Source organism: Lynx canadensis, chromosome D3 (genome assembly GCF_007474595.2).
Source record: "Lynx canadensis isolate LIC74 chromosome D3, mLynCan4.pri.v2, whole genome shotgun sequence".
Classification (NCBI taxonomy): domain Eukaryota; kingdom Metazoa; phylum Chordata; class Mammalia; order Carnivora; family Felidae; genus Lynx; species Lynx canadensis.
This window is the reverse complement of record NC_044314.2, coordinates 75,611,385-75,632,628: the sequence shown is the minus strand read 5'-3', so window position 1 is coordinate 75,632,628 and position 21,244 is coordinate 75,611,385. Positions and strand designations below refer to the sequence as shown.

The following is a 21,244-nucleotide window of genomic DNA, read 5'->3' as shown; positions in this document are numbered from 1 at the left end:
TAAGCAACCCTGGGACCCAGTGTTGAAAGATGGACTTGGAGAATTTGACTCCCACCATTAGTTTTTCTGCAGCCAGGACTAGGGTTCTAGAAGGTCCAGATTGTATAGGATCTATCACTATTTGATGTCACTGGCACCTTTTATGCCCCAAGATTTTCGGATTCTTCTCTTCTTTGCTGGGTCTGGCTTTGAATGGAGGCCACTTGGCAGAGTGCACGTGGGGCCATCATTTGAGAAAGAGAACGAGGTCTTAGGAAGTGAATCTTGTAAAAGAAAGACCAGCATTTCATAGCCCTGGTGAAAGAGTAGACATGACCGAAATGCATCTTGAAAAATGAGGCTAAATGATGAAAATAAAAGAATCCCAATCTCCTTTTGCAAATTTCGTACTAATTGTGAGAATGAAGACTAATTCGGATGTAATAAATATATATATATATTTTTTCCTTTTTGAGAACCGAATTCTCCCCATAAAGCTGTATGGTAGCCTCACATTTGGCTTCTCACGGCATGAACAGAGAGGGTCAATTTATAAAAATATTTCAGACCTTGAATCCTTTTCCCAAGGGCTTCTCCTAACCCTTTGATAATTCAAATCATTCCCTTCTGGAATGTAGCTTGTCTTTTATCTTTGCAGATTTTTTTTTTCTGGCCAGATCTTCAGACCATTCGCCAGTGTTATTTTGTTCAATTTTGTGTTGCCCCGTAACTTGGACAGACGTAGTGGCTTTACTCGCAGTATATCCGCGCTGCTTCCAAACCTCTAGGTGCCCTGGAAGGACTGACTTAAGCTGGCCCCGCCCTTGGTGGGGCAGGAGCAGATGCCATTGGTCGAACCGGGAGGGATATTTGGGAGGTTGCAGATTTAACACTGGCCAGTTCACGGGTGGATCTTTTCATGACCCAGCACCTCTGGTTTCCCCAGGCAACAAGGAAATCTGTTTAACGTGATGAATCTTCAGATAGCCAGGAATCTAGGAACACCTTGTACTACAAAAGCAAAAGAGACAAACATAAACAAAACAAAGCAGAAACTTCATCCAGAATCTCTTCCCTTTAAATTGTGACATTCGGTGGTGTGTGTCTTCTTTAGAAGACAACTTCTAGAGTCAGTGGGAAGTCTCATCACCTCTCTGCTGGTGATTGAATCCGTATCACCTTCATTTCTCTAAATGCCAAACCCTTCTTGAGTGGGTGTCTCCTACCTCGTCCCTCACGGCAGTTTCTGCTGGAGGTTGTGATTGCGTCAAGATTGTTATCTGAATTTCAGGGCTTGTCCTCTCCCTGCATTTTTTAGCAGGTGTTTACTGAGACAAACATCTTCAGTTTACTTGACAAATATGACAAGGAAAACAATAAAAAAAAATATTTGAAGAGATATACCACTAATGTGTACCTTTGAAAGTTTTCCCAGGACAGAGATTCCAAATAAATTTGAAAAAGGCAACAGCCGGCAAATCATGCTGTGCTAGACGATGAGATAAAACCTGGCTTTTTCTAATCAGAACATTCTAGAACTAGCTCTTGCGTGTTTGGAGAGAAAACCACTTTGATTCAAGAACAGGTGTGGGCGTGCCTAACTGTCCTTGTGGAAATGACGCGAAGCAACCCGATTCTGTGTTAACAGGGTCATTGTGCCAAAGAGTCGTCTATTAATGACAAGAACGACTGGAAAACTGTTTCCAGTGCCTTTTCTGTCATCGATTTTACTGAAGATGACCTCGAGGTATGAACCCTGTGGTCACAACTGCCGGTATGGTCTGGGATTGACGAAACAATCCTGGTATCTTGGTGATCGCCCAGTAGGGTTGCCAGACTCAGCAAATAAAAATACAGGATGCTTAGTTACATGTGAATTTCAGATAAGCTTGTCCCAATGAGATAAACTTCTACGAAAAACTTAGTCCTTGCTTATCTGGGATTGAAATGTTACCTGGGCGTTCTGCATTTCATCAGACCTAAGATTTCCCAATGCGGTGAGCAAGGAGGAGATTTTGTTTCTTCTTCCTCTCACATCCAATCTCAAATATATTCTTAATAATTTTTATTTATTTTTGAGAGACGGGGGTGGGGGGGTGGGGGATGGACAGAGGATCCGAAGCAGGATCTGTGCTGACAGTGGATAGCCCAGCTCAGACTCTGAACTGTGAGATCATGACCTGAGCCGAAGTCAGACCCTCAACCACTTAAGCCACCCAGGTGCCCCCAAATCAAATCTCAGATATTTACATGCTCCGGATCTACAGGATTACTGTTTATTTACACTTCTATTTTTGAACAAACTGGAGAAGATTGTAGGATATATGAACATTCTGTTTTTACATCTTTTTCTGTTTTTCTTTTTGATGGTTAAAACTCTTGCTCTTTCAAGGACTAGAATTATACTTTAAAATATATTTAGGGGCACCTGGGTGGCTCAGTCAGTTGAGGGTCCGACTTTGGCTCAGGTCGTGATTTCACAGTTCGTGGGTTCAAGCCCCACATGGGGCTCGCTGCTGTCGGCCCGGAGCCGGCTTTGGATCCGCTGTCTCCCTCTCTCTCTGCCCCTCGCCTGGTTGCACCCTCTCAAAAATAAATAATACATTACAAAATAAAATATTATGCATTGATATAATATATACCTATATGTATCTGGGATCATGCTATTTGCATATGAAATGGTCTGTTGGCGGGAAGGGGATGGGGAGGATCCAGAAATAGAAGCGTCCTGTGCTGGAGATGGAAGGAGGTATCTTCCCCCATCCTCTGCTGAGGTTCTTTTATCCTCCTTCCCGTAACATCTGAGGTGGGTAAGAAGCTGATTCCTGGGGCGGGGGAAACTTGGCTCCGTGAGCTCGGGCTGGAATTGGGAAGGGGCGGTTTTCCTTGGCTGTCTCCCGTGATGATGTTCATCAGCTGGGCGGCCGCCCTTCTCTCCCTGTTCTCCTCACCCTTTCCCACATTCCTAGAATCTCTTTGGAATTCTTGCCAGCGTCCTACACCTGGGGAACGTTTGTTTTGAAGAGAACCACCAAGGCTGTGCCACGATCCCAGACACCCACGAGATCAAATGGATCGCCAAGGTGACGTTCGGCTTCTGAAAAGCACGGGGAGGGCCCGGCCCTTTCGGAGGCCGAGGGCAGGAGAGGGGAGCTGAAGGCAGCTGGAGGCCCAGGTCCCACACGGCCAACACCGTGGCCTTCCGGCTGATACTGGCTAGGAGATTTAAAGAGCGAGGGGGGCAGGTGAGGGAGTGGGTAAAAGCCAGCTGAGTGTAAAATCGGGATGTGGTCTCTCTCGCATTTCGGTGGGATTATCCATCAGGGTGTATAATCCTGGGCCTGGAAATGGCACCAACTCCTTGCAAATTGGCAAAAAGCAAATCTGATTGCTGAATGGCATTTTGGTTTCCATGTTTTCAGCTCCTGGGGGTCCACCCATCCATCCTTCTGGAAGCTCTCACCCATAGAAAGATTGAAGCCAAAACTGAAGAGGTAAAAATGACACTAGATGGAAATGTGCCTGCCCTCCCCGCTCTTGCCTGCCTCATGGGAGAGCAGGACGATGGTCCTAGAGGAGGCCGGGGTCCCGCCTTCCAGCTCCTGCAGGAGACTCCTGCCTCACCCTCCCCGTCCCCACCACTGCACCATCACTAGCTTTCCATGCCTCCCCTCTTGCCATGCCTTTCCCCCGTGAGGTCTTTGCACATGCTGTTCCCTCTACTGGAACACTGTTCCCTGTGCTTCTCTAATTAATGCCTTCTCATCCTTCAGTTCCTGGGGTCACACCCTCAAAGGGTCTCCCTGACCATCCCACCCCTATCCTTATGCACCATCGGTATCTCCTCATACTGCTCTCAGCTTGCAACATGACGGTGTGTGGGGCGTGAATGTCCCGTCCTCCAACTGTGAACCCACAGAATTTGTCTCAGTCATGGCTGTACCTCAGCAGCTCCACGCAGTGCCCAACACGTCGTAAGCACTCAAGAAATAGCTACTGCCTGAACGTGTACGGGTGGGGGCAGTGTCTTCCCCCAGCACATATCCCTCGCTGGCTGTTATTAAAGGCTAATTTGGAAACTCGGGAGGAAGTGGGCTTTTTTTTTTTTTTTAAGAGAGAGAAAGAAAGTTGCAGAGAAAGAGGGAGACGGAGAACCCCAAGCACGTTCCCTGTTCAGTGCAGAGCTCGACATGGGGCTCAGTCTCACCACCATGAGACCATGACCTGAACTGGAACCAAGCCCCGGACGCTTAACCAACTGAGCCATCCAGGTGCCCCATGGCTTTTTTTTTTTTTTTTTAACTTCTGTAATGATGCACCTGTTGTTGTCCTCAGGTAATATGCCCACTGACTCTGGAACTCTCTGTCTACGCTAGAGACGCAATGGCAAAGGCCATTTATGGACGAACATTTACTTGGCTAGTCAACAAAATCAATTCCTCCTTAGTGAACAAGGTTAGTCCAAACATGTTTGGCTGACTCACTCTCGCTAACATGGTAATGTTTTATAACCAACCTCGTCACTCTGAAGAATTTGTGAGCATTGACTGTTGGCCCCTGGTGCCCAGGGGCGATATCGTTCCGCGTCTCCATTCCCGGCACACAGTAGGCTCACAAAAAAATGCCCGCTGAATGATTTTTGGAGTGTGTCCCAAAGTGTGGGATGCACAGTATTTGAAGTACGCCAGATGGCCTTCAGTGTCCACGGAATTTAGCTTTGACAGTGAGCATCTTTTAATGTGCATAAGAAAAAATATGCATAACAAGTCCTTCAGATTCACCCTGGGAGTTTCCTCCAAGCTAGAAATTAAGGAAATGATCCTGAGGCACAGAGTACGTAGACGTAAAATTCAAGGAGATAGTACGTAAAGGACAGATTTGGAAGGCATCAGCTCAGGACACCATACGGAATGCTAAATTGTGGCCCTTTGGAAAAAAATAGGCATTTTCTCTTTAAATATCCATCTTTGGGGCGCCTGGGTGGCTCAGTCGTTTGGGCGTCCGACTTCAGCTCAGGTCACGATCTCGCCGTCCGTGAGTTCGAGCCCCGCATCGGGCTCTGGGCTGATGGCTCGGAGCCTGGAGCCTGCTTCCGATTCTGTGTCTCCCTCTCTCTCTGCCCCTCCCCCGTTCGTGCTCTGTCTCTCTCTGTCTCAAAAATAAATAAACGTTTAAAAAAAAATATAAATATCCATCTTTGCACCTGGTCCTTTCTTTTTTTTTTTTTAATTTTTTTAATGTTTATTTTTGAGAGAGAGAAACAGAGCATGAGTGCGGGAGAGGCAGAGAGAGGGAGGACACAGAATTGGAAGCAGCCTCCAGGCTTGGAGCCGTCCGCACGGAGCCCGACGTGGGGCTCGAACTCGTGAATTGTGAGATCATGACCTGAGCCGAAGTCAAATGCTTAACTGACTGAGCCACCCAAGTGTCCCCATCCTCTGTTTAAAATGACATTTGTATCACCTGTCCTCTCTCCTGGATAGACATCTCCTTTGCTGCTGTCTATAGAGGTCTCTTGGTTTCTTTGGGATTGATGTGGGCTTGGGAGGCTGAGAAGGGCTGAAGGAAGGGAGTGAACCAGAAGGGGAAGGTCTCACTTCTCGGGTGGTGGCGGGATCCCGGCGGGCTGCCGGCCAGAGGAGCAGGCTGGGAAATTTGTTTCCACCCTATAATTTCTCTGTGAGCCAATGTTGGAGAGAGAGAAGGTGTGAGCTTTATAACCAAGTCCTAGCTTTGGGGGCAGCTACCAGGTTTGAAGAGTCATTAAGTAAAAGACCTCACAATGAATAGTGTGTGTTACTTTGACTAGGATTTCACCAAGAAGACTGTGATTGGATTGCTGGATATCTATGGGTTTGAGGTCTTCGACAAGAATGGGTAAGTTTGTCATTACCTCCTGGTCCTCTGTCCGTCTGGTCTGAGGCATCTCTAATGTTGCTGGAACTGGGTTTCCCATCTTTAGAAATTCTCGGGATTTCCATAGCCGCTAACTCATAGACTGTTCCAGAGTTGAAATGACCATTAAAAAAGGCAAACGTCTTGGGGCGCCTGGGTGGCTCAGTCGGTCAAGTGTTCGACTTGGGCTCAGGTCACGATCTCACAGTTTGTGAGTTGGAGCCCCACATTGGGGTCTGTGCGGACAGCTCAGAGCCCAGAGCCTGCTTCGGATTCTGTGTCTCATTCTTTCTCTGTCCCCCCCCCCCCACTTTTGCTCTGTCTCTCTCCGTCTCTCAAAAGTAAATAAATGTAAAACAAAAACGCAAACATCTTTTAACTTGATTCTTGGGATCTATTTAGTAAATTGTGTAATTAATAAGGACTTTGCTTTTTCTGTATTAAAAAGCATCTTTAAAAAGTAAGTAAATACAGGGGTGCCTGGGTGGCTCAGTCAGTGAAGCGTTGACTATTGATTTCGGCTCGGGTCATGATCTCACAATTTCGTGAGTTTGAGCCCCGCATCGGGCTCCGTGCTGACAGTGCAGAGCCTGCTTGGGATTCTCTCTCTCCCTCTCTCTCTGCCCCTCCCCCACTTCCGCACTCTCTCTCTCTCTCTCTCTCTCAAAATAAGCGTTAAAAAAAAAATAAAAATAAGCAAATACAGTTTTTTAATTGGTCTACTCGTGTAGCTTTAGCTCTTTAAATTTTGGGCCTCTCTAGTTTCGAACAGTTCTGCATCAATTACTGCAATGAGAAACTCCAGCAACTGTTAATTGAGAGAACCCTTAAGGCGGAACAGGCAGAATACGAAATGGAAGGTATAGAGGTAAACGTCTTAATGTTTTCTTCTCACTTGATTTCTTAATCTAGCGAAAGAGATTTGCTTGAGAAAGGATATTTCCCTGGAGATTTTGGCCTCCCTAGTACTAAGAATTATTTTTTTCTCTCCTGCTCTGCTTATTTTCTGGGAAATTACTTTGACATTCGGGTAGTTTCTTTTCTTTTCTTTTCTTTTCTTTTTAATGTTAGAGATAAAAAAAAATCAGATTTTGGAAAAATAACGTTGGAAAATCATTTTAAAAAGAGATCTATTTTATGTTCACCTAAATCCCCCTCGGAGAATTCTTTTCTCTTTGTCATTTCAGTGGGAGCCCATTCAGTATTTCAACAACAAGATCATCTGTGATTTGGTGGACGAGAGACACAAAGGGATCATTTCCATTCTGGTGAGAAAATGAATGTTGACTTAGAGTCCATTCATACGGTGTCGCCAACACGCGGAAGTTTTCCCCCAGGCTCGAAAAGGGTTGCTTAGCCCAAGCAGAAAGCCAGAAAACATAAAGGAAGTTTTACAAAGAATGTGCACTGATCCAGAGTTGAGACTCCTTGGGATGCACCCATGGCTTTATCTTGACCTGTTGGAACTTCTAAGAACATCCATGCCCAATTGTTCCAGTTCAAACATCGCTTTTTTCAACACGTTTATTTATTTTTGAGAGAAACAGAGTGGGAGCGAGGGAGGGGCAGGGAGAGAGGGAGACACAGAACCTGAAGCAAGCTTCAGGCTCCCAGCCATCACCCCGACGCAGGCTCGAACCCATAACCCACGAACCGCGATATCATGACCTGAGCCAAAGTCGCCCAAGACGCCCCCAAACATCACTTTTTAAAATCTAAAGCCAATGAGAAAGTATTTCTTTGCCTTTTCATTTGGGATCTTCTCCCTTATAACGAAAATAATTGGTCTCCTCTCTCCTGCCTGCCGCCCTCCCCCACCTAACTGTTGGGTGAACAAGATTCTAAAGCACAGCCGTGACTACAGATGGTGCCTGTCGTTGCCAGGAACATGGGCACCCCCTGGATTCAGATGCCCGCCCCATTGCTTGCTAGCTATGTAACCTTGGGTGGTTGTCTTACCCTCTCTGAGCTCCCATCTCCTTGTCTTAAATGGATGCAGTGATAGCAGCACTTATCTCGAGGAATTGTAAGGACAGGCTGAGATTGTACATGCACAGGGCTTAGAATTATGCCGGGGTGTGGTAAGCATTCAGACTCTCTTCGTTCAACAAATGCTTACCGAATGCTTCCTTGGTGCCGTGACTGTGCCCCGTGCTATGGGACACAAGCAGTGGACAAAACAGATCAAAACCACTACATTCATGAAGCTTTCAATTCTAGCGCGGAGAGACTGACAACAGACAGTTTCGTGGGCAACATAAGTAGGTTTTACAATGAAAAAAGCTCAAAAGATGAGATGTGCCGGGAAGGATGACTCAGTTTCAGGCGAGGTGGTCTGGGAAGGGCCGTGTGGACATCCGGGGAGGCAAGTTCCGGGAGGCACAGGCTGACATAAGCTCTTCTCTGGGCTCTCAATGCTCATATTGATGGCTAGACCAGCATAGACATGTCACTTCGAAAGAGTTGTCTCACTCACCTGAAGCCCGGTGTTCTCTTGTCGTTTTAACAAAAGCTGCAGGGTTGATTTTAAAGATGGTCACTCGCATGTTGCCAGTGTTAAGGGCCCAAAACAGGAAGTAGAAAGACACAGCCGGAGAGACGTGAGAAGTTAGATGCCCGGGGCTTTATAGCTTTCTCTCCATGAGGTTTTGGCTCCTGGTAAAAGGGGATGTGGTCTTGGCCAGCAGTGGCTGGTTAAGAGAAACTGAGGTGGTGTTCAAGAAGACTTTGGAAATATGGTGGTCGGGTGGGTGGGCGAGGTGACTTTTCACAGAATTTCAGATCCCTCTGAGAAGCTAAGCACGCGTGAGGGGTCACTGCCCTCGCGCCCCCAAAGTTCACCTGAACTTGGGTTGAGGTGACAGCGTTTTAGTCCACTACCTTCAGCCACAGCTGGCGAAGGCGTTTCAACTTGGAATCGATGGCGTAGGATGCTACGGATCGAGGCTTCTCTTTTTTCTCTGGAAGGATGAAGAATGTATCCGTCCCGGTCCCGCTACGGACTTGAGTTTCCTGGAGAAATTGGAAGAGAAAGTAGGCCAGCATGCGCACTTCCAGACGTATGTATCTCGCTCGACAAGCTGTTGCTTGGGGAAGCTCGTCACTTACCCACTTTCTTGGGTATGTGGGCAGTGGACCCCAAGAGTAAAGGTGCTTCTTCGTGCACAGAAACGTGATGCACCATGATGATATACCGACTCCTATATATGTGTACCTTTTGTTAGTAGAAATCAAACCCGAATTCCAGGTAGAATGTTCTAAGATTTTGTATCTTTTTTTTTTTTTTAACGTTTATTTTTGAGAGTGAGAGAGAGCACAGTGGAGGAGGGGCAGAGAGAGAGGGAGACACAGAGTCTGAAGCAGGCTCCAGGGTCCAAGCCGTCAGCACAGAGCCCGATGTGGGGCCCAAACTCATGAACCGTGAGATCATGACCTGAGCCGAAGTCAGACACTTAATGGACTGAGCCACCCAGGAACCCCAGAAATAGTCTTTTTTTTTTTAAGTTACGTATCAAATATAAAGTACACACAGAGCTATGTGTGGATCTGAAGTGTACGACCCAATGAATCTTCACATTCGTGTGTACTCACATCACTGCCACGTAGATCCAGAGAATGAGGGTTTACAGCATCCAAGAAAATTGACTAGAATCGCAGCTCGGCCACTTATAAGACACGTGACCTATTAATATACCTGGTGCGGAGCATTGTAAGTGGCTCCCGTAAGTCACCTAGTGTAATTTCTGGCCGTAGCAAAGATCGGGTAAATGGTAGTGGCTTTATCAGAGCTTTTGTAGAATATTGAAAGGATAAGGAAATGAATCAAAAATGGAAAACTGAAGGGCACCTGGGTGGCTCAGTCAGTTAAATGTCTGACTTCAGCTCAGGTCACGATCTCATGGTTCATGAGTTAAAGCCCCACATCAGGCTTGGGAATTCTCTCTCTTCCTCTCTCTCTCTCTGCCCCTCCCCCACTTGCATTCTCTCTCTCTCTCTCTCTCTCTCTCTCTCAAAATAAACTTTTTAAAATCTTTAAAAAAATGGAAAATTGAATTGCAGCATATTCACAAATGGCATAATACATAGCCACGAGAATGAACAATCCATAACTACATGCAGTGATGTGGATAAATCACAGAACATATAAGCAGGAGGAATCAGACCCACAGGGGCACCCGGGTGGCTCAGTCAGTTAAGCATCTGTCAGCACAGAGCCCGCTTCGGATCCCCTGTCCCTCTCTCTGTCTGCTCCTCCTCCATTCATGCTGTGTCTCTCTCTCTCTCAAAAATAAACATTTAAGCAATTTTTTTTTTTAAAAGAGGAATCAGACACAAAAGGTACATACGATACAATTAGGTTTCTATAAAGTATAAAACCAGATAAAAACCAGCGTGTTGTGTTAGGTGTCAGGTCAGAACTGGAAAGGGCTCAAGGCGGGGGTAGGTGGTTCTCAGGGAACCAGTAACGTTCTGTTTCTTGATCTGGTTGCCGGTTACCTGGGTGTTCGTTGTGCCAAAGTGCACTGAACCATACACTTAGGGTATCTGCGTTGTCAATATATATGTTATGTACATTTCAAGAAAGGTTACAAAAAAATTAGCCATCACCAGAATCTGAAAAATGATGTTTTATGAGCATTTTAGTCACTTGCCATCATAAAAATGTAGTAAACTGGTTCTTAGTTATCATCTGGAAAAAGTAGAAGTTTTTTCATTGTACAAATCAGTGTGTCTTCTGTGGCTCACGTGTGTTTTTTAATTCCTCAGTTCTCAGGGGAAGGATCACATTTTATTTTTAAGTCTTCATTTCAATTCCAGTTAGTTAACATACAGTGTTATGTTAGTTTCAGGGGTACAGTATAGTGATTCAACACTTCCATTCCTCACCCCGTGCTCATCACAAGTGAAGTCCTCAGTCCCCATCGCCTATTTCCCCCATGTCCCCACCCTGGTCTGTTCTGGTAACCATCAGTTCTCTACAGTTAAGAGTTTGGTTCTTGCTTTGTCTCTCCCCCCCGCCCCCCCCCGCCCAGCCTTTGTTCATTTGTTTCTCAAATTCCACATATGAATGAGATCACACGGTATTTGTCTTTCTCTGACTGACTTTTACTTAGCCATTATATTCTCCAGGTCCATCCATGTCGTTGCAAATGGCAAGATTTCATTCTGTTTTGTGGCTGGGTAATATTCCATTGTGTTTATATGCCATATCTTCTTTATCCATTCACCGATCGGTGGTCACTTGGGCTGCTTCCATAATTTGACTGTTGTAAATAATGCTGCTATAAACACAGGGCTGCATGTATCCCTTTGAATTAGTGTTTTTGTATTCTTTGGGTAAATACCTCGTAGTACAGTTGCTGGATTGTAGGGTAGCTCTGTTTCAACTTTTGGAGGAACCTCCCTGGTCCTTCCCACAGTGGCCGCACCACTTTGCGTCCCACCAGCTGTGCAAGTGGGTTACCCTTTCTCCAGGCTTCTCTTTCGCTCTTTGCTTTCTATGTTGGTGCGTGTTGTTACAGCAAACTAGGAAGGTTCAGTTCGTGTCTCGTTCTCTCTTGCTGCAGCCGGAAGCTGGCGGGACCAAAGGGCCGAAAGAGGATTGGCTGGATGGAGTTTCGGCTCTCTCACTACGCAGGAGAGGTCACGTACTGCACCAAAGGTGAGTGTGCGTGGGGCGTAGGTCACGGTCACGCAGGTGTCCCCGTGTCCGCCGAAGAAACGGCTGCACGTCTACATTCCCTAGCTCTGCTTGCAAGCAAGCCGTTTGAAGTTTTGTCTTTATTGCTTTTTTGTCGAACCACTTCATTTCACCCATTTAAAGTGTACCCTCCGGTAAGTTTTACTCTGTTCACTTTATAGTTATGCACCCGTCACCGCTGTGCATTTTAGAACGCTTCGCCCCAGGGGCACCTGGCGTGGCTCAGTCAATGAAGCAGGCAACTCTTGGCCTCGGCTCTGGTCGTGATCTCGCGGTTTGTGGGTTCGAGTCCCAGGTCAGGCTCTGCACTGATGGCATAGAGCCTGCTTGGGATTCTCCCTCTTTCTCTCTGCCCCTCTCCTGCTACCGTGCTCTCTCTCTCTCTCTCTCTCTCTCTCTCTCTCTCTCTCAAAATAAATAAATATTTAACAAAAAAAGAACACTTCATCCCAAAAAGAAACCCTGTTTCCATTAGCAACTATTCCCTATTTTCCCCAGCCCCATCCCCCACAGCTGTGAACTAATCTGTTTTCTGTCTCTGCAAATTTGCCTGTTCTGGGTATTTCATCTAAATGGAATCACACAATGTGTGGTCTTCTGTGTCTGGCTTCTTTCCCTCAGCATCTTGTTTTCAAGGTTCATCTGTGTTACCATTTTTATTGCTAAATAATATTCCATCTATGGATATACCCTGTTTTGTTTATCCATTCATCAGTTGACAGGCATTTGGGTTGTTTGCTTTTGAGCTCTTACTAATAAGTAAGGTTCCTATGAACACTGTCTTTCAAAACCTTTAAAAAATATTTTCTTTTGTCATTTCTGCTTTAGGTTCTAAATTATTTTCACTTTTTTTTTCTTTTTACAGTTCTTTTTTAAGGTAGGCTCCACACCCAACGTGGGGCTTGAACTCACAACCCCAAGATCAGGAGTCACATGCTCCATTGACTGAGCAAGTCAGGCGCCCCTAAATTATTTTCACTTTTTTATTTATAAAATTTTTTTTAATGTCTATTTATTTTTGAGACAGAGAGAGACAGAGCATGAACAGGGGAGGGTCAGAGAGAGAGGGAGACACAGAATCTGAAACAGGCTCCAGGCCCTGAGCTGTCAGCACAGAGCCCGATGTGGGGCTCGAACCCACAGACCGCAAGATCATGACCTGGGCTGAAGTTGGACGCTCAACCGACTGAGCCACCCAGGCGCCCCTATTTTCACTTTTAAATAAGTTTCTCTAAGAATATTTAAAAAGCAATAAGTATTTTTTCTCTTGAATTCAGAGTGGTATAAAAACAGAAAACATTTTCAAATGGAATGAATCTCTCTTTGTGGATAATTGATTGATTGTCATCATCAATAATATACACGTAACGCAAGAAATTCCTAAAGGTACAGAAAAGTCCAAAAAAGGAAACTAAAAGTCCCCTTTACTCCTAGTTTCTCCCACAGGAACCAACAGTTTCTTGTAATTTCTTTCAGGAAAATAGAAATATCTTCTGCATCTACTTAAATGTGTGGGGACACATATACATATTCAAATAACACATATATGCACACGCATTTAAGTAACACAGATTGTTATTCTGTGTTCTCTATTTTGCATTTTTTTTCATTTCATGAAAACGAGAAAAATTGTTTCCTGTTTCTGTTTTATTTTTTTATTATTATTATTATTTTTTTCAACGTTTATTTATTTTTGGGACAGAGAGAGACAGAGCATGAACGGGGGGAGGGGCAGAGAGAGAGGGAGACACAGAATCGGAAGCAGGCTCCAGGCTCTGAGCCATCAGCCCAGAGCCCGATGCGGGGCTCGAACTCCCGGACCGCGAGATCGTGACCTGGCTGAAGTCGGACGCTTAACCGACTGCGCCACCCAGGCGCCCCTCTTGTTTCTGTTTTAAATGTTTATTTATTTTTGAGAGAGAGAGAGGGAGAAAAAGCGTGTGCCCAAGTGAGCTAGGGGCACAGAGAGAGAGAGAGAGATAGAAGCAGGGCTCATATTCACCCGAACTGGGGCTCAGGCTCACCCAGTGTGGGATTCGAACTCATGGGATCATGACCTGAGCCGAAGTCAGATGCACCCAGGTGCCCTAAATGTTTGTTTATTTTTGAGCGAAAGAGCGTGAACAGGGGAGGGGCAGAGAGAGAGAGAGAGGGGGAGGGAGACAGAGGATCCGAAGCAGACTTGGTCCTGACAGCAGAGAGCCCAGTGTGGGGTTAAACGCACTAACCTCAAGACCATGATCTGAGCCAAAGTCAGACGCTCAACCGACTGAGCCGCCCAGGAGCCCAAGATCATTTGGATTCCAACTAACGCTCAATACTTACTGTAGGCCAGACACTGTCCCAGTGCTTCACCTCACAGAACCGTTTTATTATCCTTCTTTTAATCTCGAAGGCAACTGAGCTCAGAGAAGTCAAGTAACTTGCCCAAGGTCGCTCAGATAGTAAGTGACAGAGCTGGGGTTCAGACCCACACCTTTTGCCTCCGCACTCACATCTATTCTCCATAGCAGCCAACAGATTGCACCACGTTTCTTTTGAGAGGCTGCAAGGACTCCCTCTAGGGCCGTGTCCTTTGACCTGTTTGATGGACACAGCTTGTTTCCAGTTTTGTTTCTTGTAAACCCTGCTGTCGTTGACCCCCTTGCATATTTCACTTGGCCAATCTGGGCATGTTATATACGTAGCATAAATTCCCAAAAGTGGCATTGCTAAGTTAAAAGTTCTATCAGAAATTAGTTTGGGGGTGCCTGGGCGGCTCAGTGGGTTGAGGGTCCAACTTTGGCTCAGGTCATGACCTCATGGTTCGTGGGTTCGAGCCCCCGAGTCGGGCTCTCCGCTGTCACTGCACAGTCCACTTCAAATCCTCTGTCTCCTTCTCTCTCTGTGCCTCCCCTGCTTGTTCTCTCTCTCTCTCTCAACAATAAACATTTAAAAAGTGTTTCTAAGAAGAAAACCTTATGGGGGCGCCTGGGTGGCTCAGTCGGTTAAGCGTCCGACTTCGGCTCAGGTCATGACCTCACGGTCCGTGAGTTCGAGCCCCGCGTCGGGCTCTGTGCTGACAGCTCAGAGCCTGGAGCCTGTTTCGGATTCTGTGTCTCCCTCTCTCTGACCCTCCCCCCTTCATGCTCTGTCTCTCTCTGTCTCAAAAATAAATAAATGTTAAAAAAATTAAAAAAAAAAAAAGAAGAAAACCTTATGCCAAGTGAAATAAGCCAGTTACAAAAGGACAAAACCCTGCATCATTCCCATTATAAGGCGTAGTCAAATTAGAAGAGTAGCCAAATTCCTAGAGGCAGAAAGTGGTGGTCACCAGGGGCTGGGGGAGGAGGAGGGGGAGTTAGCATTTAACGGGGTCAGAGTTTCAGTTCGAGAAGGTGAAGCATTTTGGAGACGACTGGTGGTGCCGGTTACACAGCAGTGTGGCCGTGCTTAATACCGCTGAACATGTAAAAATAGCTAAAATGCTAAATTTTATGTTATGTCTGTTTTGCCACAATAAGGATGCCAGTCTTGGTGACTCCAAATAGTCTTCTGAAAAGGTTAGGTCTCAGACGCCTTTTTTTAGTTGGTTTTGATTGTATAACGTCATTTAATTACGAACATAATTATTAGTAACTGATAAGGTTTTAAGCGAGCACTGAATAAACCGAGTTTTAACATTGGAAATGGCGAGTTTTCCTTTGTATGAAGACACTGTTGGGTGCCTCGAGTCCTGGGGCTTCAGCTTGGCTTTGCTAAGTGGTGGGATGATTTTCTCACCTGGCTTCGCCTGGCCCCTCTTGAAATTCAGTACCCCCTTCCTTGTTCTGACGTCATTCCGTTTATACGTAGTTCTATGCTACGTGACTAGGACATATCTACAGTGCTTCGCGTAAAATCTACAGTGCTTCGCCTTCTTGTGATAGCTAAGTGGGAGTTTAGAGTACGGTATGTATGCCATAGATTCAACTCTGAGGACCTCATTCTCAACCAAGGGCGAGCTAACTCCTCCAGGAACATCTGGCCACGTCTAGAGACAATTTGATACTTGCAGCTAGAGAAGGTGACACTGACATCGCATGGGTAGAGGTCAGGGATGCTGTTAAACATTCTGTGATTCACAAGATGGACCCCACAACAAAGTCTTTTCAGCCCCAAATGTGAGCAGTGCCAAGGCTGGGAAGCTCCGACCTGATCCTAGGAGATTATTTGCAGGGTTTCCTTTTGCGATCACTTGGGATGGAAATGCATTTTTAGGCAAAGCCATTGACTCAAAAAACGTTTCAACGTTTTACAGGCTTCTTGGAAAAGAACAATGATCTCCTCTACAGACATCTGAAAGAAGTAAGTGTGAAGTTTAACCATGTGTGTTTCTGATGGTTATTAGATATCACCCATGACCCGGATTTGGGGCTAGATTGGGCCTCCTGGATTTTTCTCTGCAGTCCTTTACGATAGACCTTCATGGCCGGAACGGATATTTGAGGTCATCTGTACGATGTGCCCTTGATCCAACGTGCCTATTCAAGTGTGTATGTTGCCCCTGCTGTGTGCCAGAACTCTGTACCCGCTCTGGGCGGTCCTTGCTCTCACGAGGCTTACCATGGGGGTGGGGAGTGGCCGAGGATAAATATATACATTGAGCCCTGAACAACAAGATCCCGCCAATCCTCCGTGCAAACATCCACCTATAACTGGGCACCTGGGTGGCTCAGTTGGCTAAGCATCTGACTTCGGCCCAGGTCATGACCTCATAGTTCATGAGCTCGAGCCTTGCATTGGGCTCCGCGCTGCCTGTGCGGAGTCTGCTTGGGATTCTCTCTCTCTCTTTCTTCCTCTCTCTCTTTCTTCCTCTCTCTCTGCCCCTGCCATGCTCTCTCTGTTTCTCAAAAATAAATGATTTTAAAAATCCACGTAAGACTTTTGACTTCCCACAACTTAACTGCTAACAGCCTGCCGTTGACCGGAAAACTTACTGATGCATAAACAGCCGATTCACACATATTTTGTCTGTTACATGTATCATATATGCTGCATTCTTAAAAGGAGGTAAGCTAGAGAAAAGAAAATGTTAGTAAGAAAATCTTACAGAGACTCTTAAATACAGAGAACAAACTTGAGGCCCCCAAACCAAGAGCACACTGAATACTCTGTATGTCAGCCAACTTAACAATAAATCGTATTAAGAAAAAAAGAAAATCTTAAAATACATTTATAGTAATGTTGCTGTTAAAAAAAAAAAAACTACACGTAAGTGGATCCACGTGGTTCAAATCCGTATTCAAAGGTCAACTGCACACGATAAGTTACCCATCAGTGAGAAGTGCTATGAAGAAAATAAGGAAATATGATTGAGAGGGACATTTTCTTTTTTAAAGTTTGTTTATTTTGAGAGAGACAGAGCATGAATGGGGGATGAGCAGAGAGAGGGAGAGGGAGAATCCCAAGCAGGCTCAGCACTGATGCAGAGCCTGACACAGGGGCTTGAATTCACAAACTGTGAGATCATGACCTGAGCCGAAATCAAGAGTCAGATGCTTAACTGATCGAGCCACCCAGGTGCCCTGAGAGGGACATTTTAAATTTAGTTTAAGAGATCAAAGAAAGCACCCCTCTGGAGGTGACTTTGAGCTGTTGACTGGAAAAATGGGGTTTCTCCAGGGTGGGGGACCAGCATGTGCAAAGGCCCTGAGGCCCAGATGAGTTCAGTGTGTGTTCAGTGACGAGTATAATGTTAGGAGCGGGGACTGAGCCCATCAGGATGAAGTCCCCAAGGAGGAGTAGAGATTTTTGTTCTGGTGCAGCGGGAATATAGCAGGGTAGCACAAACAGAGGATGAGGAGACGGACCCAGAGAAATCTCAACTTGTTCAAGGTCACACGGTGAGGTGGGGCTGAGATTAGCCCCTAGGGCTGCTGCTGCAAGTCCCAGTCTCCCTCCATTACCTCACTGATCAGAAAAACCTTGGGTGTTGTAGAGCCTTGCTTTGCATTGAAACAGTCAACTGTTTTATAAAAATGGGATTTTATTTAAGTAGCTTGGTCTACAAAAAGCTTAAACATTAGGGAGGCATTTTCAGAGTGGACGCACAAACCAGTCATTTCAGGATGTCTTCTGCCCTCCCTGGTCTTTCTCTGTCCCTTCTAGGTCCTCTTGTCCCTACCTCTGGGGTTCAGGATAGAGAAGCAATTCCTAACTTTGGATCTCTGCTCCAGGCAGGTGCTCCCTCGGTCATTGTCAGCCCCACCCCTTCCCAACTGGGGGTCTCAGGCAGACCTCCCCATCTGGTGAGGTGGGTCTGGTGGGGCCTCCCTCTCAGAGTCGCGGTGAATGACACAGGAGTGGAAGGGCCGGGCCGACACAGGGAACGTAATAATCGTCTCCTGACGATTTGACACACTGGCCTCTGTGTGCCATGCCCCTGCCCCTCACAAACCCACCCATGGAGGGGGCTTCCCATGGAAAAATCTCCAAGTCTCTTATTTGACCAGCCAGGGCTGAAGCTCCTTGCACTTTGTTTTGGCTTCAAAATGGGTCATTTCAATTTGCTCTCTCCTGTATGCAAATTGCTGTTTCCTGCCGTTGTAAATGCAGAATTAGAGTGGATTAAACAATTTTTTTTTAATTTAAAGAAACGTTGGGGGGCGCAGGGGGCTCCATCGGTTAAGCGTCTGACTTCGGCTCAGGTCATGACCTTGACGTTCGTGGGTTCAAGCCCCGCATTCGACTCTGTGCTGACAGCTCAGAGCCTGGAGCCTCCTTCAGATTCTGTGTCTCCTTCTCTCTCTGCCCCCAACCCCCTCCACTCTCTGTCTGTCTCTCTCTCTCTTTCTCTCAAAAATCAATAAATAAACTTTAAAAATACCATAAAATGAAGCTTTAAACATTTCCTTCCGTGTTTGACTATGTCTTTTCCCCACTTCTTCAAGTGCTCCGGAAGTAAGTGGCTCTGGGACCTTGTGCACACTTATGCAAGCTCTCCTGAAGGCCCCTTAGTGATTTCCGAAACACTGAACGTGGAACTCCTTTTACTTGCAGGTGCTCTGCAGTTCCAAAAATCGCATCCTGAAGGAATGCTTCCTGGTGGCTGAGTTAGAAAACCGAAGAAGGCCACCAACGGTGAGTGGGGGGGTGGGGAAAAAATGCTCATGCAGAATTAGAAAGGTAGCAAAAATCAGCCAGAGGGCACAGTTACCCCCAGTTACCTATACATTTTAAGCTGTCCTTCCTTTTTCTGGAAATGTTGCTAACACGTTCTACTAAATATATACTTTCCAAGCGTAGCAACCAGTGTGCTTATTTGCACTCACTGAGTGCCTACTGTGTAGAGGGGGCACAGGATTTAACGTTAACAAAATGGACAAGATCTCTCTTCTCATGGGGCTTATAATCTAGTGAAAGAAAATATGGGAAAATACCATCAAAGAAAGAAAGAACTTAAAACAGTGTGTCATAAAGGAAGCTTGGTAACAAGGAAGTAAGAGAGCATGGGGGTGATGGTCTCAATGGCGATACTGGCTCTTACAAGGCGCTCATCACATATTTGCTAAGTGAAGGAAGAACTCTGGACAGGTGCTTGTCCGGCTTCCGCTTGACCAGTCTGCGCCTGTACTTCTCAGGCCAGGACATTCAGAACCTTCTCCTAGTGGGCAGAATGGTAATGGGTAGGATAATATGTCAGGAGTTGGGACCTAAAGGGCTAGCCAATCTTCTCTGTATTTACTTGGAGCTGCAATCTCTACTTAGTTCATTCTCTCTCTCTCTTTCTCAAGGTGGGGACTCAGTTTAAAAACAGCCTGAGCAGCCTTCTGGAAATCCTCATCTCTAAGGAACCTTCATACATCCGTTGCATCAAGCCCAATGAGAGGAAAGAACCCAGTGAGTCATGAATCGTTCTGAACACTGAACTCAGGGAAATAAGGCTGGGAGGAAAGCCAAGGTGGCAGTGGGTTAAAATCCTAACAAAAAAACAAAAACCCCACAGGCTTGCTCCTTGCTCTCCATACATGATTTATTTTCATTTTTAAATAATAGAAGGTAAATGAATAGGGAGGGAGAGGAGTTTTTTTGGTGGTCCTGAGTGACCATTGCTCAGAGCCTGGCCAGTTTCAGGAGCAGCACAGCTGAGCCAGGCAGGTGTCAGAGGTGGGGGGAAGCAGTGTTGCTTCTCTCCAGCCAGTGAACAGTTTTCCAAATGGTCTGGGACTTGGGTATCTTCCACGCTCATGCCATGGTCGGTAACACAGTTGTATAGTCAGAGGCTTACAGAAGGCAGGCAGGAAGAGCACATGAGTGAAGCAGGATGTAAGGCAATAGGGAGTGGAGGGGACTGTGGCGAACTCCAAAGGGCACATGCTGTCTAAAGGAGCAGCCCTGTTACCTTCCACCTAGTTATTGCCACGTGGGACTCTAGCCCAGCATGGCCAGATATCTTTTTTTTTTTTTTTAAGAGAAGCCAGAAATCCAATTTTTGCTGTAAATTCCCCCCATTAAAATAAAACAACAGAGTTAGGACCTGACAAAATATGTCCGTGGCCAGACCCAGCCCACAGATGGTCAGCTTGCAGCCTGTGGTCTGTCTTGGTTGAAACGGAGCCATGGAATCCTTTACTGTCACTCTCCCTTCTGTGTTTCCAAAGGCAAGTTTGATGACTTGCTCATAAGGCATCAGATCAAGTACCTGGGGCTGATGGAGCACCTGCGGGTGAGACGGGCTGGCTTTGCACACCGGCGGAAATATGAGCATTTCTTGCAAAGGTAAAGTTGGTTTTGTTGAGTTGAAGCTGGTACAAATACCTACTGTGTGAGGACTCTCAGGGTGCGTTGCTGAATAAAAGGCCAGGCCCCAGGCAACTCCATTTGGTTAATTGCTGTAGACTTGACTGTGATGAGCACTAACATTTTGCAGAATAGGAAACTGATTCGCTGTACCTCCTTCCCTTCCTGACGTTAAGCCTGTAACTTCTTGGAGTCCAGGAAACACAGGTTAACGCACAGACCTGCCACCCAGGGGGCAGAGTGGGCAGTGCACCACTTGAGTCTGTATTTAGTTGGGGAAGACCCTTCCCATGGTGATTGTAGGTGCTAGTTTAGCCTTCAGTCTGGAAGCGATCCTCCCGGCCTCATGGGCTATCAAGAGAAGCAGGTGGAGTGGTGTGAACGTAAGTTCATAAGGATTTAATGATATAATCCCACCACCACCGCCACTCAAATGGCTTGTGCACCAGTACTTCATTGGTGGGGGGCTATGTGTGAATTTGTCCTACCAAAAAAAAAAAAACAAAAAACAAAAAAAACATTCTCACACACTGAAGGGAAGCAGAATAAAATTGTTATTTTTGTGGGTCGCCATGGTTGAATATTGGCAATTTTATATTTTAACCTAATACTAAGCTGCTTTTGAGCTTCAACTGTATAAAAGCCTTGCGCACGAGCTTACATTTTTCATCAGATTTCTTGCATTTTGCAACTTACATCCAGATCCTGCCCTTTGAAACTTGAGCGTTTTCTAGCAGCTCTAATTTGTAGCCCCTGATTTAGTGCTCAGATCTTTCTCTACCAAGGATCATGTTTGTTTTTCTCCCGTGAGCCTCATGCCTTGATAAGTAATATCTGCTTATATGCATTTATTAAGTAATAATCTCTTTCCTTACTGTTCTGTTAATGATTTATATACCTGCTGACACC

The 21,244-nt window shown here is 45.9% G+C and overlaps 1 protein-coding gene across 1 annotated transcript in view; it reads left to right on the top strand.

Moving 5' to 3' along the window:
* Positions 1-21,244, top strand: part of MYO1H (myosin IH) — a 45,110-nt gene that overhangs the window by 8,046 nt on the left and 15,820 nt on the right. Inside the window, exons 6-18 of the mRNA XM_030292211.1 lie at positions 1,628-1,726; positions 2,949-3,062; positions 3,402-3,473; positions 4,315-4,434; positions 5,789-5,856; positions 6,637-6,742; positions 7,062-7,142; positions 8,842-8,933; positions 11,442-11,536; positions 15,855-15,901; positions 18,596-18,676; positions 19,330-19,435; positions 20,197-20,314. Coding sequence (XP_030148071.1) covers positions 1,628-1,726; positions 2,949-3,062; positions 3,402-3,473; positions 4,315-4,434; positions 5,789-5,856; positions 6,637-6,742; positions 7,062-7,142; positions 8,842-8,933; positions 11,442-11,536; positions 15,855-15,901; positions 18,596-18,676; positions 19,330-19,435; positions 20,197-20,314 — 1,199 coding nt within the window. The remainder of the gene's footprint in view (positions 1-1,627; positions 1,727-2,948; positions 3,063-3,401; positions 3,474-4,314; positions 4,435-5,788; positions 5,857-6,636; positions 6,743-7,061; positions 7,143-8,841; positions 8,934-11,441; positions 11,537-15,854; positions 15,902-18,595; positions 18,677-19,329; positions 19,436-20,196; positions 20,315-21,244) is intronic.